Raw genomic sequence first — 15,246 nt, 5'->3', positions numbered from 1 at the left:
TGGGGGGGGCGGGGGGAGGGGGTTGTTACCTGGAAGATGAAGCTGCTCCAGTTGCCGGGATCCATGGCGGAGGGAGGGAGGGAGGTGGCTCGCGCTCACCCTGGGGCGGGAGGAGGAGGAGGCGGCAGTGGGGGAGGGGGAACCCAGGGAGGAGGCGCGCGGGGCGGGCGGGAGGGGGGAAGGAGGAGGAGGGTGGGGGGAGCGGAGCACACTGCGCGCGGGGAGGGCGGGCGGGGGGCGCGAGGACACACAAGAGGCTGGAGCGGGCGCGAGCGCGAGCGCGCGCGAGGCCAGCGGGAGGGGGGAGGTACGAGAGGGACTCTGGCGGGAGGAGGGACGGGGGAGCCACCCAGCAGCCCGAATCGCCCCAAGCGCGAGACCCCTGAGACGGCCGCTGATTGGCTGACGATGGCGCAGGTGGTGGGCGCGCGGGAGACAGGGCGGCTTCTCTCTTACCCCCCCTTCAAAGATTCCACCCCCCTCCTCCCTCCGCCAGCGGCCGTTATTTCGCGCGCACGCGCATAAAACCGCTGCCGTTGCTGAGCGGGAGAGCAGGGGAGCGCGCGCCGGGGGTACGGATGGGGCGGGGCTAAACTCGAAGCGCGCGCCCGCCTAACGGTCGTCGTCCTCGGGCTTTCGCATTACTTTTTTGTTTCCTTTCGGCCACCGTCCTTCCCCCCTCCCCACACTCCAGCGGTTTATTTACAATCCTGCCCTGCTTCATTCCTCCCTGCTTTTCCCAAAGATGGCGCCGAAAGAAGTTATGCGGAGGAGCTTGTGGCCCATCCCAAGGGCAATTATACCCCCGGCCCCGCCCCCGCAGTCCCAAGAATCAGGCCGAAACACCGGAGTAAAAATTGTATTTACACGACACGCAGTTATATGAGGATTAAAAAAAAAAAAAAAAAAAAGTGAGGAAAGGAGCTGGCAGTCGGGAGGGGCCTCAGCGCTGGCTCGCGGCGAGACCCAGGATGTTCGCCTGCAACACAGGACGGAAGGGAAGAGCAGCATTAAAGCTGGGGGCAGGGCACAGGCCAGAGAGGAGGGGGCCAAGCGGTGGGCTCACCTTCAGGAATGACTCCATCTGTTTCCCGGATATGCCCTCCACGCGTTCCAGGTCCTCCACCTGGCGGGACGGCAACGATGGCAAGGGGCCTCGGGGGTGTCGCGCTTCTCCCCTCCCACCCCACCCCCCCAAATCCATTTCAGGGCCGCCCTCCCTGGGCCATTACCTGGCTAAAGGGGCCGTGGAGTTCCCTCCAGCCCACGATGAGCTGGGCCTTCTTTTGGCCAATGCGCTGCAGGCTGCGCAGATCCCGGGCAGAGCCTTCGTTCAGCAGATCTAGTATTTTTTGGCGCCCATGGGCCAGTAGCTCCGGGCTGATCTGTAGCTCCCAGCAGTCCTCAGCCTTCTCCTCTGGCTCTGAGGCATCCAGGGACTCCAGCTATGAGGCAGGGGGAGGTGAGTGACAGAAACAGAGTTTGCTATTCAGCCGGTGGCAGCAAACTGCTTTAGGCTCCTCTGCCAAGGATAGGAGCCTAACAGCAGCTACCTCCCCGCCCTCCCTAGCCTCTCTTTCCTCAAGTGTCTGTCCAAAATCCCTTCTCTCGAGTCACTCTCTGGGCTGATTCTCATTTTATCCTACTTGTGAAAGAGTGGTAGTAGTTGTTGTGAAGATCAAATGAATTAATGAAGTTAAATTTGCCTCATCTCTAAAAAGGAATGAATAAGCTCTCTTGCACTCCCAGGAAGGCACACAGAAGAATAAATCACAGCCACGCCCCCACCACATCGTCTCAGTTTTTAGGTAATTCTTCCAGTGTTGTTTCATTTCTTGAGTGTTTATTAGGTCATGTTTCCCAAAGTGGGCTCTTAAGTTTGTGGAGTGGGACTCAGGCTACACACTACGTAGTAGCTGCTGAGGGTGAGAGCCACGAGAAAGAAAAGGAAGTAACAGGTGATGGATACCCTCTCTGCTAGGTACATACTGCATTTCATCCTAAATTCCCTGTGAGGTATCTCCACATTCAGAGGGTAGGCAACTTGTAAATAGCTGGTGTTTTAACTCCATGGCTAGTGCTCTTCGCATCAGCGCTCACTACCCTTACTTCTCCGCTCCAGATGTGGCTCAAGCATCAGCTGCTCTCACCTTTCTCTTCCGGCCTCTCTTCTTCAGGATATGGATCTCAGCACTTGGGGACGCCACCTGCTCCTGAACTGAAGGCAACACTTGTGAACCGGAATCACGGCAGAGGCTACTTTTCACCCGCCCTCACTTGGTTCTATTTCTGATTCCCCAGTTCCCCTCCAGCCCAAGTGAACCTCTCTTCTTTTGTTGTTTCCATATGACCTTTCTTACACCTGTATTTGAAGGTAGTCTCAACCTGTTACTGCACGGTCATCAGTCCTGCCCCGCTCAGTCGGCCCCGACCGTACTAAGTGCCTGAGCACAGAGCACCCGAGCTCTATTTCAGACCGTCCTCACCACCCACCCCCCTCCCTGGGGTTGCAATATGGTGGGAGCACATGAGTGACATGATGAAAGCTGCTCTGAACACCTCCCACCTTTCCAGGACCTGTCATCTGGGCCCTCCTGGCCCCCACAGCTGAACTTACTCAGTTGTAGGGGCATCACCACAGCCTTTTTGAGGGGCTTTGCTATGGTGACTGTGCGGCAGGCAAGCGGTCGGAGCATTGTGGGAGACGAGTTCTCTTTATCCTTTGGGTCCACAGCCTCCTGTGCCAGAACCTTGGCTTCCAGTTCTTTTTGCTTCATCTTAAGCCTCTGTTGGAAAGGATCAGAGAGACACGTGACCCAGAACAAACTTTCGGGCAGCATGAAGGAGGTGGGTTAGGAAAGTGAGTGCAGGGCTCTGAGGCCCTACCTGGCAGGGTGAGGACCAAGGAGAGAAGCTACCGGGAGACAAATGGAGCATAATTAGGGGCCTTCTAATGATCAGGGCTGCTCAGAGGTGGAACAGGCCCTTTTGTGAAACGCTGAAGGAGAGGGACTATTCAGGCAGAAAGTCCTAGCTTAATTTGGGTTTTAGGAAATGACAAGGTCTTACATTTGTTCCTTTCACCTGGATTTCCACCCCCTCACTTCCTCAAAGCTGACCTCAATCATTTTTCAAAGTCCAGCCACCTTAAGGACATTTAAGCAGCACCCAGAGAACAGGGATTCCAGTGTTAGGTAAAAACTGGATGCTGGTCCAGCCTTCCCGTGCCTTTCCCTATCTGAAGATGCTCAGATTGCTTCTCAAGGCCAGTAGGAATCCCAGCCCCCACCTCCCCAACACTGACCTCAATCTCCAAATCCTTTTCCTCCATTGTTTTCATGAGCACCATCCGCTCTCGCCTCGGGGTGTTTAGCCCATGGGTCCCCTGGCTCCCCTGGGAGCCTAGCAGACGGTCCAAGCTTAGGAGGCGCTCCAGCACAGCGGGGTCCATGCTACTTAGCTTCTGTAGGGGACTGAGCAGACAGAGGTTACTCCGCACCGAGTCCTTCTCTCATCACCCTCTCCACAGCAGCAGGATTCCCCTCATGATGCCTTCAGTTGCTGTATTCTGTGGTTCCAGACTCTGGTGTTAACTTGTTGGGCAACCCTGAGCAAGTCAACCAGACTTTCCAGGTGCAGTGCTTCGTCAGGTGAATGCGGATCCATCACTACTTGCCCAGGTAACCTCTCAGGGATGCCAGGAGATCCGATGAGAACAAGCACTTCATGTGCACCTGAGTTCCAAGTGTTCATGCTCTAAGACACTGCCCTGCCCTGTAGGCAGTCATGGTCTGAATGGAAAGGCAGAGACTGTGAGAAGATGACAGCAAGGGTTGTGTGCTGGTTTCTTTGGAAGAGCAGATGGGGAAAGATTCACCGAGGTCATCTTCAGCAGGGCTTTGAAAGCCACTGAGGACCTCAAATGCCAAGCCTTCTTCCCACGGACAGTAGGAAAGGCCTCTTGGAGCTGAGTCCTGACTTAATTTGAGCATGACAATGCCTAACATTTGTTCCTTCTATCTGGAAAGTCAATTTGATACAACCTTTCCCATGAACCCCAACTTGACTGTATCTTCCTTCCTATACTGTGAACTAGCTCAAGGACAGTGACTGTTCTGTTCCTTGTGTGCAAGTGCCTAGGAAGAGCAGGATCATAAAACATGGGTGAACACTAGAGGTCAATCCTTCCTGGCTCTCACAGAAGCAGCAACTCCTTCCTTACCACACCCTGTCCTACCTACCCTGCATCATCTACTGATGTTCTTGTCTTCTTTCCCTTCCTGAAACCTGAGCCGCCTGAGGTCAGGATCTGACTAGGTCTGACATACCCCAACTCTGAGCTTACCCAGGGTGCCTGTCTGGCAGAGACTTTGCCTATTCACATGTAACACGCATGTGCGGGGTGTATGTTTCTCTGAGCTTATGCACATAGGAGAAGGGACCGCTGACAGCTTGAGAAGGACAAGACAGAGATGGGGTTCTAAGCAAACACCCTTTCCTGTATGTCATTCATTCTCAACTACAGCAGTGCCGTTCCCCCACCGCCCAGGGCAGAGTATGTACTAATCCTTGACCTCCTCGGGTCACCTCTGTTCACTGGTCTTCAGACTTACACAGTTTAGAGAGGCATTTTTTGGGTTTGGGTAGAAACCAGGCAAAAGTAAACCTGCAGCTGGCTCCCTAGACTTAGGGGGGGCCCGGTGGCCAGACACAGAAAGCAAGATCACTAAATAGCAGTGACCTAAGGATTCATGCATCCTGGGCCATGAGATGGGGTTATCAGAACCAGAGAGAGAGAGGCTGCACACACAAAAGGGACTTAGTTTAGAGACTTTGGATTGAGGTTAGAAGCAAAGTTAGGACAGCAACAGGCTCCTTATATAGTCATGGAGATGCTGGACTCTAATGCACAGACTGAGAGGTCTCAGGGAGACATAGCTCTTCGTCTCTTATCTCTCCTTTGCTTTTTATCCTCTAGACCTGAAAGACCTGATCCAGACTACTCCTTGAGCCAGAAGTTAAAGTGCTCATCCTTGGGCGCCTGGGCGGCTCAGTTGGTTAAGCGACTGCCTTCGGCTCAGGTCATGATCCTGGAGTCCCGGGATCGAGTCCCACATCAGGCTCCCTGCTCGGCGGGGAGCCTGCTTCTCCCTCTGACCCTCCCCCCTCTCATGTACTCTCTCTCTCTCATTCTCACTCTCTCAAATAAATAAATAAATCTAAAAAAAAAAAGTGCTCATCCTTGAAACAGCTGCCCCCAAATGCGAGGTTTTGCTGACTGCCTAAAAGTGTTGGAAAATGAAAAGGGAGGGGCGAGGTACTCGAGGAGGCGGCTTCCTTCCGGCCCTGGGCAGCAGCACCAGGGCTAGTGATTAAGCTTAGCACTTCCAGTGAATTCAGTAGAGTAGGATTTGGGGTGAATTCGATGAGAGAGGAACAAGTTTGCAGCTCAAAGATCTGACAGGCTAAACCCACTACTCTCTGTACCTAACCCAGACACGACAGCAAAGGGGACATCCTCCAAGCCCCTCCCCTTCTGCTCACCTGAGTTCCTGGGAGGCGGAGGCTGGAGCTGCTGGAGGCTCAGGACTCCCAATCCCCTCTTCTTCGGGGCTGCGGGCTCTCTTTGCCTCTGACGGGCCTAGCAGTTCTTTCTGGGACAGTTTAACGGGTGCCAAGACTAGGAAAGATGTGGGGGCGGGTCAGCCTCTGTGCTGATGCTAGGCAGCTTCAGCACTCTCTCCAGTTGTCCAGATCTGCCCTCTGCACTCTGGCCAACCCCAGTCCTCACCACGAAGCTGCAGACTCTCATTGGTAAAAGGCCGGTTGACCACCTCCTTGGACCTGGCAGCAAAGTTGAGCGCAGAGACCGTATCTAGGTAGAAGCGTCTCTCAGGAGCAATGTTGGCAATGAGGATGCTGTGGGCTGAGCCACCCAGAGAATCCTGAGGGATGGGGATTGGGCAGGATAGGCAGATCAGAAGCCCCACGTTTCCATTCCTTGACTGCAGTTCCCCAGCCTCCCGGCACACCGGAGCACCTCCTTTTCCAGCCCCTTTTCATCCTGAGATGGGTGGCCTGACCTGCAATAGGCGAGTGAGCTTGCTGTCCCGGTAAGGCACACGAGGGAGGCCCTGGTTCAGTGCATCCACCACCTTGCCCAGTACAAAGAGGGAGGAGTTGATGGCTCCGCTTTCCTTCAGCCGCAGACCCTTGTTACCCGTGCGCCGGTTGTCCTCGGAGCCAGCCAAGTCAATCAGGTAGAGTTTACCCTCCCGCTGGCGAAATGGGGCCAGACGTTCCCGCTGATCCACCTGGGGTTAAGAGCAAGGGCCCCCAAGCTTAGTTCAGGCTCGAGGGGCTTCCCAGCTCCTCCCCCCATCAGCAGGCCTCACCTTAACCAGGAGCACAGCATGACTGCGGGAGGAGCGCTGGTTGAGCCGGGTGGCTCCTACGGTCCGGTTTCTACTGGCTGGCAGGAAGTGCCGCTCAAAATCAGCAAAGCTAGTGATGGGCTTCTGTGTGAGGCCCGGAATCAGGATGTTTCCCCGACAGTCTTCTCGGATCACCAGGTCTCCTGATGCAGGGTCCAGGAGGTCTAATACCTGTTGGAGTAGGGAGAGGTAGGGCCAGTTCTCCAGACACAGGCTGCTTACTTCCTGGGCATCAGTCTCCTCTTCTGCTGGACTGTCAGAGACATACCATCTGCTCCCCCAACCTCTGTCTTTCCAGCTCTTGCCTCCTTGCTAGGGCAGAGCTTCACAGTCAAGAATTGGATCTTATTTTGTTTGACCTTTGTCTCTCCCCTTCCCAACCGGAGTAGGGCCTCACCTTTTCCTGGTAGATCTCTAAGTAGGACATAGTGACAGAGAGAGCCCATGGCCGGCCCTCCCCGCCCTCCTCCCTTGTGAGCTGTAGGAGGTCCATGAGAGCCCGGGGAATCACTCCAGGTTGCTCTGGGCTGCCCAGCATTGTGTGCGTCTTCCCTGGGGAAAGAGGGAAGATTGCTGTGAGATCTTCCTCCCCACTCTTGAGCCCTCTCGGACCCATAGCTGTTCCCTATCTGGCTCCCTCACCTGCCCCTGTGGGCCCATAAGCAAGCACACTGGCATTCTGTCCTTCCAGCAAGTGCCTTAGGATGGGCTGCACTGATCCTGCATAGATGTCCTGCTGAGAGCTCTTCTCCCCATAGAAGGCATCAAACCTGCAGGCAGGAAAAAAGGAATCAGTAGAGGGTTCTATCCTCCCCCAGATTTAGAGGGTAATAATACTGGCCTCGGATTTAAGAGTCTCTATCGCTTTTCTTGCATAAAGACCTCAGAAAGCATCCAGTGAACACCTGTTCTGCCCCAGTCCCCGTACTGGTGTTAGGAATACAGAGATAAGTCTGATACCCTGCTCTGGGCAGCTCTGTAGTCTGGTGGGACAGAAAGATACCTATACTTTTCTGTGATTCAGGAAAAGAAGTGGAGGATACACTAGAAAGAGTAACTGATTCTGCTTGAGGAAAGAGGATTTTGCCAGAGAAAAGAAAGATATTCTGAGTATCAAAAATAGCACGCAGGGCGCCTGGGTGGCTCAGTCGGTTAAGCGACTGCCTTCGGCTCAGGTCATGATCCTGGAGTCCCGGGATCGAGTCCCACATCAGGCTCCCTGCTCGGCAGGGAGTCTGCTTCTCCCTCTGACCCTCTTCCCTCTCGTGCTCTCTCTCTCTCATTCTCTCTCTCAAATAAATAAATAAAATCTTAAAAAAAAAAAATAGCACGCAGACAAGGCATGGTATGAAAGGGCAAGGCTTCCTGATCTTTTTCCCAACACAGTACACATGGAAAGTAGTATCTGTACACCAGAACAGAGCAGAGGATGCTGCCGATGACAAGATGAGACTCCACACACCTGCGGTCCGCTCTCCGCATTCCGGAGAAGCCGCGGCTGAGGCCACAGCAGAGATGAGTGTTTTAAGGGGATTGTGTTGGGGGAATGAGGCTGGAAAGAAACAAGTCAAACTGCCAAGGGCCTAGAATGAGGTTGTCAAAGGTTTTCCATAAAGTGCCAGAGAGTAAATATTTTAGGCCCGGTGAGCCATAGGATTCCTTTTGCAGCTATTCACCTCCATCATTACAGTCGGAAAGCAACCATAGACAGTATGTAAATGAACAATTGCTCCACTAGAGCTTTTAGTACAAAAAAGACTCCTGGCCAGATTTGACCTGCAGGCCGTAGTTTGCCACGCCCTAGCCTCGAAAGACAGGCCAAAGAGTCTGATCTCCGATGGGGGTTTAAAGTAGCTGCACCTGGGAGTTCTGTCCCCAAATCTGTATGGTCTTCTCTTACACCACCCAGCTGCAGCCTGGGTTGGCTGGCTGGTCTGTGTTCCTCCAACCCTTCCCACACCTCCCCTAACCCTAGCTGGGGCTTCCCTGCTCACCTTTGCTACTCCTTCCCCTTCCCATATTTGTACCTATTTCCCCTATGAGCCTGTGAACAGTACTGTGTTGGGTTCAGCCTTCAGCCTTCCCCCAAGTATCCTACAGACGACCTGTCACAGTGGACACCCAGGAAGGTTTCTGAAAGACCAAATGAAGGTGTGAGGAACAAAGCTGTGCTAAGGAAGGAGGAAGGATCCTGAAGAGGCACATCTGAGAAACCACGTGGGCAGTGCTAATGTGAGCAGGCCTAGGAGAGAGGAGAGGGGCAGGAGGGCAGAGTGGCCTGAACCTTACTGGTATTTGAGAGTCTCCTGGTGGTTCCTCCAGTTGGCAATCTCTAGAGAACAGCTGTCCAGGCCGCGCACACAAGGGGGATCACCTGCTCCATCTGTCCCATCCACAAATGGCCGCAGCCGCACAGCCACCCTGACTCGAGCTGGAGGCGGGCGCCGGCCAGCCCCCGCCTTGCTTAGCCGACAGCGACCAGCTCCTAGAGGAGAGAAGGTAAGTTTTTAGGCATGAAATACGGTGGTAGCACAGAGGTAACGGTAGGAGTCTTGCACAAAGAGCTACTTGATACAGCTGAGCTCTGAAGGATGAATAGCAGCTTGCCCGGAGGACGGTCGGAGATTGGAGGAGAGAGATTATATACAGGTCGGGGACTGCAAACCATATCATGTACTTAGCAAACATTAACGTTTATTAGGCACCGACTACATGTCAGGCATACTTTAATCTTCACGGTGTCCCTGAGGTAGATTCTATTCATGCCATTTTACCAATGAAGAAGCTCATGGACGTGCGGCAGCTCTTCTGAGCACCTCAGTATGTTATACCTGGGGCCTGTGCCCATTACATCTTGTTTCGTAGCCCACACTTTGTCCTTTTGCTCCTCAAAAGAATAAGCAGACCCTAAAAACAAAACAAAACCCCAGCATCTTAAGTAGATTAGAGACCCTCATAACCTTGACAAAGGCACAGGGAAGATGGATTGGAAGTGGAGGCTGAGGTCCAAGGGGACACCTTGGGAGGGCCAGAGGCCCCCAGCTCATTTCAGGGCAACTCCTTCCACCCTGGCTGTATTGTGGGTGTCCCCAAGCTTGGCCCCAGTTCCTTCCTTGCTCTACAAGTAGGTCCAGTGGGGTGAAGATTGTCAGGTTTACACAAATGACCTGGAAGATCTTGTTAAAATGCAGATTTCGGGATGCTCTGCGTGGCTCAGTTGATTAAACATCTGCCTTCCGCTCAGGTCATGATCTCAGGGTCCTGAGATCAAGTCCCACGTCGGGTTCCTTGCTCAACAGGGAGCCTGCCTCTCCCTCTGCCTGCCACTTTCTCTGCTTGTGCTCTCTCTCTCTCACACAAATAAAAAAAAATTTTTAAATTAAAAAAAAAAAAATGCAGATTTTGCTTCAGTCCCTGGAACAGTGCCTGAGCTTTTTTTTTTTAATATTCTGCATTTCTAACTAACTGCCAAATGATGTGGATGCTGCTGGTGGGACATGATTTGGATTGCAAAGGTATTGTAGACCAGCATCTTCCGGGGTTGTTGTAAGGATTAAAAGAGTTGACATTTGCCCCCACCCAAAACCAGTCCATGAACTGCCTGACTTTTCTGTGCTTCTATTTCTTACCTGAGGTTTACAACACATACTTACATGTTTAAGTGTGTATACACACAAAACTGTTAATGATGGTTTTCTCTTGATGGGGATTACGTAGGTTTCTTTTCTATGTTACCCAGTTATGTAATGCCGTAATGTTTGCATTAAAAATGAGTAAGTAAATAACACTGTGGACATCTTCGTTTCAAAGGAGTAAGGCTGAGAGGCAGCCCCCCAGTCCCTTCTGTCCCAGCTCAGTGTGCAAAAGGCATTAACATGCAATCCTTCTCTTCTGTTTGGTTTGCTTCCAATCATTAAATCTAAGTCATTAAAAAAGATTATGAATATTTTATCAGAAAACACAAGATCAAACTTTTTTCTTTTTTAAAGATTTTATTTATTTATTTGACAGAGAGAGACACAGCGAGAGAGGGAACACAAGCAGGGGGAGTGGGAGAGGGAGAAGCAGGCTCCCGGCTGAGCAGAGAGCCCGATGCGGGGCTCGATCCCAGGACCCTGTGATCATGACCTGAGCTGAAGGCAGACGCTTAACGACCGAGCCACCCAGGCGCCCCACAAGATAAAACTTTTATAAAAAAGTCTGTTTGGGGCATATGGAGGGCTCAATCAGTAGAACATGCAACTCTTGATCTTGGGGTCACAAGTTCAAGCCCCACACTGGACGTAGGGTTTTAAAAATAAATAAATAAAAATTTAACAACAACAAGTCTCTTTATTTCCGTGAGGACTGAACGAGCTGAAAAATATCTTAGGAGAGTATTTCTCTATTTTATGTTGGAGGATACCACACTGTAGCTCACAGCTACAGAATCTACAGAATTTTTTTTTTTTAAGATTTTTTATTTATTTGGGGCACCTGGGTGGCTCAGTCATTGGGTGTCTGCCTTCGGCTCAGGTCATGATCCCAGGGTCCTGGGATCGAGCCCCGCATCGGGCTCCCTGCTCCATGGGAGGCCTGCTTCTCCCTCTCCCACTCCCCCTGCTTGTGTTCCCTCTCTCGCTGTGTCTCTGTCAAATAAATAAATAAAATCTTAAAAAAAAAAAAAAGATTTTTTACTTACTCATTTAAGAGAGAGAGAGAGAGAGAATTAGTGAGTGGGAGGGAGAGGGAGAAAGAATCTGAAGCAGACTCTACACTAAGCACAGAGCCCAAAGCAGGACACAATCCACACCTGTGAGATCACAGCCTGGGCCAAAACCAAGAGTTGGACACTCAACCGAGTGTTAGGTGTCCCTAACAGCAGAATTCTAACCTAGATCTCTTGGCCTCCAAAAATCTGCTTTCAATGAGGACGCCATATCGCCTATTACACATAACCTGGGAAAGTTCTTGGCAGCTCTGACTCTCCCCATTTGCTAGTGGTAGCAGCTAGTCGTCAGGGCCACAGGCCTCATATAAGGCAAGAGGCTGGGGGCGCCTGGGTGGCTCAGTCGTTAAGCATTTGCCTTCGGCTCAGGTCATGATCCCAGGGTCCTGGGATCGAGTCCCATGTCAGGCTCCCTGCTCAGCAGAGAGTCTGCTTCTCCTTCTCCCTCTGCCCCTGCTTGTGTTCTCGCTCTTGCTGTCTGTCTCTCTCTCTCTCTGTCAAATAAATAAATAAAATCTTTAAAAAAAAAAAAAAAAGGCAAGAGGCTGGTATATGTGGCCAACGCAGAAACAGCAAGACAAAAAGGTGGACAAGATGACCCGTGCTGAGAATTTTACACATAGTAAGGCATACCCATAAGCAGATGGCCTACAAGAACTGGGCCTCTGCTCCTTCATCTGACAAACGAAGCCAGTAATTCCATGTTATGATTTACAAGGCACTTGGGCATCGAGTTTTCATTTGATCCTCATGAATCCTGAAAGTCAGTAGCAAGTCAGTAGAAACCTACAGATGTAACGACGCAGATGCGAAAATTAAGGTGCACTGACTTGTCAAAAATGTGTGCAGGGGCAGAGAAAGAGGGCAGATACAGATGCATTTAAGGAAGTTTAAGGGGGAAGGGGAAGTCTATGGTGATGTAGAAAGAGTGTAGACTCGGGTCAGACCGAGCTGAATTTAAACCCCAGCTCTAACACTTATTAGATTGTGACCTTGGGCAAATGACTTAACATCCATGTGCCCTGGTTTCTTTGTCTATAAAATGGGGTGAGGTGGGCCTTGGAAAGGCTTAATGAGAATTAAAAGAAGTGACATGTAAAATGCCAACGCAGTAACTGGCATACAGTGAATAGGTTCATTACTTAAGGTAAGATGGCCTGGGTTCAAACCCCAGCCCTGCCACTTACAACTAACTGAATAAACTGGGGGAAATGATGGCCTATTCCTGTGCCTCAATTTCCACACCTGTAAAACGGGGAATAAATAAAAATACATCCTCACTGGGTTGTTAAGGCAGTAAATAAAGTAATTGATGTAAAAGTGCTCAGAATGTGCATTTGGCACATCGGTAAAAGCTCAGTGTTTTATTTTGTATTCATCCTTCATTTTCCAAATGTGGAAGCCTCAGTATAGAGAGGTTGGCTAACTTGCCTGTGGTCAACAGCTACCTAGTGACAGAGCTTCCAATGAAGGTCTAACTCCAAAGTTCATTATATGGGCTCCCAGTCCTCCTTGGCCCCTCCTTTTTGTATGCAACCCCATGGGCCTTGGAGTCAGAGACAAGTTCCACCTACCAGCTGTGTGACTTTGGGGAGCCTTCTTAACCTCTCTGAGCCTCAGTTTCTCTTTATAACAGTATCTACCCTCATAAGATTGTGAGGAGCCACAGAAAGAATGTACATACAATGTTTGGCTCAGTGGCTGGCAGCAGGTGCTCAGTGAATGTTAGCTATTATTATTACACTCCTTCACTCTTGCTACTCACTCCTCCAGGCATCAGCTCACTTCCACCCTCACCATTCTGCAGGGTCACCAATGACCTCCTTACTGCTAAATCCAGTAGACATGCCCGACCCCCATCCTATTTGACTTCCCAGCAAGATCCAACACCCTTGATCTGCTTTCTGCTGAGAAATAGACTTTCCCCTAGCTTCCGTGCCAGAGAGCTGAGGAAAACAGCTCTCTGCTCACCCCGTCTAAATTTCTGCCAGTCTTAAATGTTTTTCCTAGGCTCCTTCTATCCTCTCTCTAGCACAGGGTTGCTCAGCTTTGGCACTATTATCTTGGGCTGGACAATTCTTTGTAATAAGGCTGTCCCGTGTGTTGTAGGATGTGTAGCACACATATGCATTCCATGGGCCACCGCCCCCCCAACCTGTAACAACCAAAAAAGTCCCCAGATATTACAGATGTCTCCACAGGGAACAAAACTGCCCCTCGTTGAGAACTACTACTCTGATTCATTTCATGGGCATGGTCCCCGGCCTTCTTGGCTTTAATTACTATCTTAAAGCTGATGACTCCTAATCCACACCTCCAAACCAGAGCTCGCTCTCAAACTTAGGATCCAAGTGCCCAGCTGCTGCCCTGACACCTCCTCTGACACGGTTCTCAGGTACGTCAAACCGCACCTGTCCTTTTTTTTTTTTTTTTTTAAGATTCTATTTGTGTGTGAGAGAGAGAGCACACAGCAGGGGGTGTGGCAGGGAGAGGGAGAGGGAGAAGCAGGCTCCCCCCTGAGCAAGGAGCCAGATGCAGGACTGGATCCCAGGACCCTGGGATCATGACCTGAGCCGAAGGCAGACACCCAACCTACTGAGCCACCCAGGTGTCCCTAACTCTTCTTTTATTGATGAGGAAACTGAGCCAAAGACAGCGTCATTGGCCTCTTCATACATCATAAATAAGAAATCACTTGGGGGCGTCTGGGTGGCTCAGTCGTCTGCCTTCAGATTTTGCACTCTCTATAGCAGTTTATACATATCTCTTATTGCCTTCCATGATAGTATATATTTATATGATTATCTATTGAACATTTTATAAGCTCATCTGGGGAAGGGTCAATAGTCACTCAAGCATTTTTATGATATTTACTATGCACCAGACACAGTGAGCCTTGGAAAGGTGAGGGGCAGTTGTGCTCCAAAAGCAACAACATCAGGTGCTTGGGCATAACCGTTAAGAGCAGAGGATCTAGAGTAGGACTGCCTGAGTGCAAATTCAGTGCAAATTTACTAGTCATGTGAACTCTGAGCAAGCTATTTAACCCATCTAAGCCTCAGTCTCCTCATCTGTAAAACAGGGACAATAACAGCCAATCACCTCACAGCATTGTGTGATGATTAAATGATTCCTCACCATAAAGTGCTTACAACTGTGCCTGGCACCTAGCAAGGGCTCAACATGTGTCTGACATTCTGCTAAATAGCTCCGTTTCTCTACAGGGCCTGACAAACAGCAGGACACTCAAATCAATTACTATGGTGCCCACCATAATCACTGACCAGAACTCAGTGTACAGGAAGAGAGCAGAGACATATGTAAACAAATACTCACATACAAGATTCCGAATGTCCCAACAGCCTTTTCAACCCTAAGATAGCATTGACTTCCACGGCTAGAGCGAAAGGAAACAGTCCCTTATTTCCCTGGTGCGTGATCTCAGCACATCTTAGGCTGTCAACTCACACCCAGCTGCGGCCGGTCTGAACCTCGGCCTGCCCTCCTGCATCTCCCAGGGATCTCCCCTCACCCAAACAGTAAGTCATACACAGAACCCTTCCCCCAAAGCGCGCATCCAGCTCCTTTCTTTTGGTCCTTACGGTTAAGTGTCAGCTACTTTTCGCTCGATTACTCACGTCATCTCCCGAGATGGGGTCACTGTCCCCATTCCACAAAGAAACTGAAGCTCACAGAGGAAAAGTGCGCTAGGCTCAAACAAAGCTCTAGTGTCGGAACCGGCTCTTAACACGGTCCACTGACCCGCGCGGAGAGCTGGAAATAGCAGGAAAGAGCGACCTGGGCTGGGTCAGCTGGGCTGACCAGCTCGGGACTCCCACACTCCCACCTTCCCCTCCCCGCCCCCGCGCCATTTCGGCCTCTCCCCGACAACCCGCGGAACCCGGACCAGACTCCGGCGCATTACCCCACCAGCCTCCAGACTTCGGCGCCCCGCCCAGGCCGGGCTCGCATACCTGAGATCGCCGCCGCCATCTCGCGTCTCCTTCGCTGCGCGGTGCCCACCGCGTCCATTCCACTCCCTCCGTTGGCCCGCCTCTCCCATTCGAATTTCCCGGTGCCCCGCCCCCTGTCCGGGGCTCCACC

General features: G+C 51.4%; 2 protein-coding genes and 1 long non-coding RNA gene across 11 annotated transcripts in view; 1 reads left to right on the top strand and 2 right to left on the bottom strand.

The window, feature by feature from the left end:
• The window catches only part of MAZ (MYC associated zinc finger protein), a 5,403-nt gene extending 4,865 nt beyond the window's left edge, over window positions 1-538 (bottom strand). For 2 of the 6 annotated variants that reach the window (XM_025853915.2, XM_073888167.1), the window contains exon 1: window positions 30-180. In XM_025853915.2, the coding sequence (XP_025709700.1) occupies window positions 30-65 (36 nt within the window). In that variant the 5' untranslated portion in view covers window positions 66-180. Of the gene's footprint in view, window positions 1-29 lie in introns of all 6 variants that reach the window. The other 4 variants (XM_073888168.1, XM_025853917.2, XM_073888166.1 and 1 more) reach the window with 4 other exon arrangements.
• A 306-nt stretch (window positions 539-844) lies between these two features.
• KIF22 (kinesin family member 22) lies at window positions 845-15,237 on the bottom strand. Of its 3 annotated transcripts, XM_025853912.2 has the most exons (14): window positions 15,117-15,237; window positions 8,724-8,919; window positions 7,077-7,204; window positions 6,832-6,986; window positions 6,396-6,605; window positions 6,084-6,314; window positions 5,792-5,945; window positions 5,545-5,680; window positions 3,305-3,473; window positions 2,618-2,786; window positions 2,151-2,218; window positions 1,233-1,445; window positions 1,067-1,126; window positions 845-979 (listed from the first exon to the last, which is right to left on the bottom strand). In XM_025853912.2, exons 1-14 carry the CDS (start codon window positions 15,172-15,174, stop codon window positions 944-946), a joined length of 1,983 nt encoding a protein of 660 aa, XP_025709697.1. In that variant the 5' UTR covers window positions 15,175-15,237; the 3' UTR covers window positions 845-943. The 3 variants fall into 3 exon arrangements, with proteins under 3 accessions (XP_025709697.1, XP_073744264.1, XP_073744265.1); XM_073888163.1 differs by having other exon boundaries at window positions 845-1,126; XM_073888164.1 differs by lacking the exon at window positions 1,067-1,126.
• LOC112810355 (uncharacterized) lies at window positions 1,441-5,488 on the top strand. 2 transcript variants are annotated; one of them, XR_012376847.1, is made up of 5 exons: window positions 1,441-1,808; window positions 2,178-2,317; window positions 2,735-2,847; window positions 3,530-3,680; window positions 4,979-5,488. It is a non-coding gene; the product is annotated as an uncharacterized lncRNA (long non-coding RNA). The 2 variants fall into 2 exon arrangements; XR_003204809.2 differs by having other exon boundaries at window positions 2,178-2,374.
• Window positions 15,238-15,246: the final 9 nt, after the last annotated feature.

Source organism: Callorhinus ursinus, unplaced genomic scaffold, assembly GCF_003265705.2.
Source record: "Callorhinus ursinus isolate GAN/ISIS: 27379988/994484 unplaced genomic scaffold, GSC_fseal_2.0 scaffold87, whole genome shotgun sequence".
In the NCBI taxonomy this organism is placed as follows: domain Eukaryota; kingdom Metazoa; phylum Chordata; class Mammalia; order Carnivora; family Otariidae; genus Callorhinus; species Callorhinus ursinus.
Note: the sequence above shows the minus strand (reverse complement) of the source record. Positions and strands in the feature narration are given on the sequence as shown.

What these genes read in the sequence shown, in the direction of transcription:
- KIF22 (XM_073888163.1), bottom strand. Translation starts at nt 15,174, where the DNA reads ATGGACGCGGTGGGCACCGCGCAGCGAAGGAGACGCGAGATGGCGGCG. An exon ending in TAGAGATCTACCAGGAAAAG is followed by an intron (nt 6,606 to 6,831) that starts GTGAGGCCCTAC and finishes CTACTCCAACAG; the next exon opens with GTATTAGACCTCCTGGACCC. An exon ending in AGAGAGGCCGGAAGAGAAAG is followed by an intron (nt 1,446 to 2,150) that starts GTGAGAGCAGCT and finishes CCTGCCTCATAG; the next exon opens with CTGGAGTCCCTGGATGCCTC.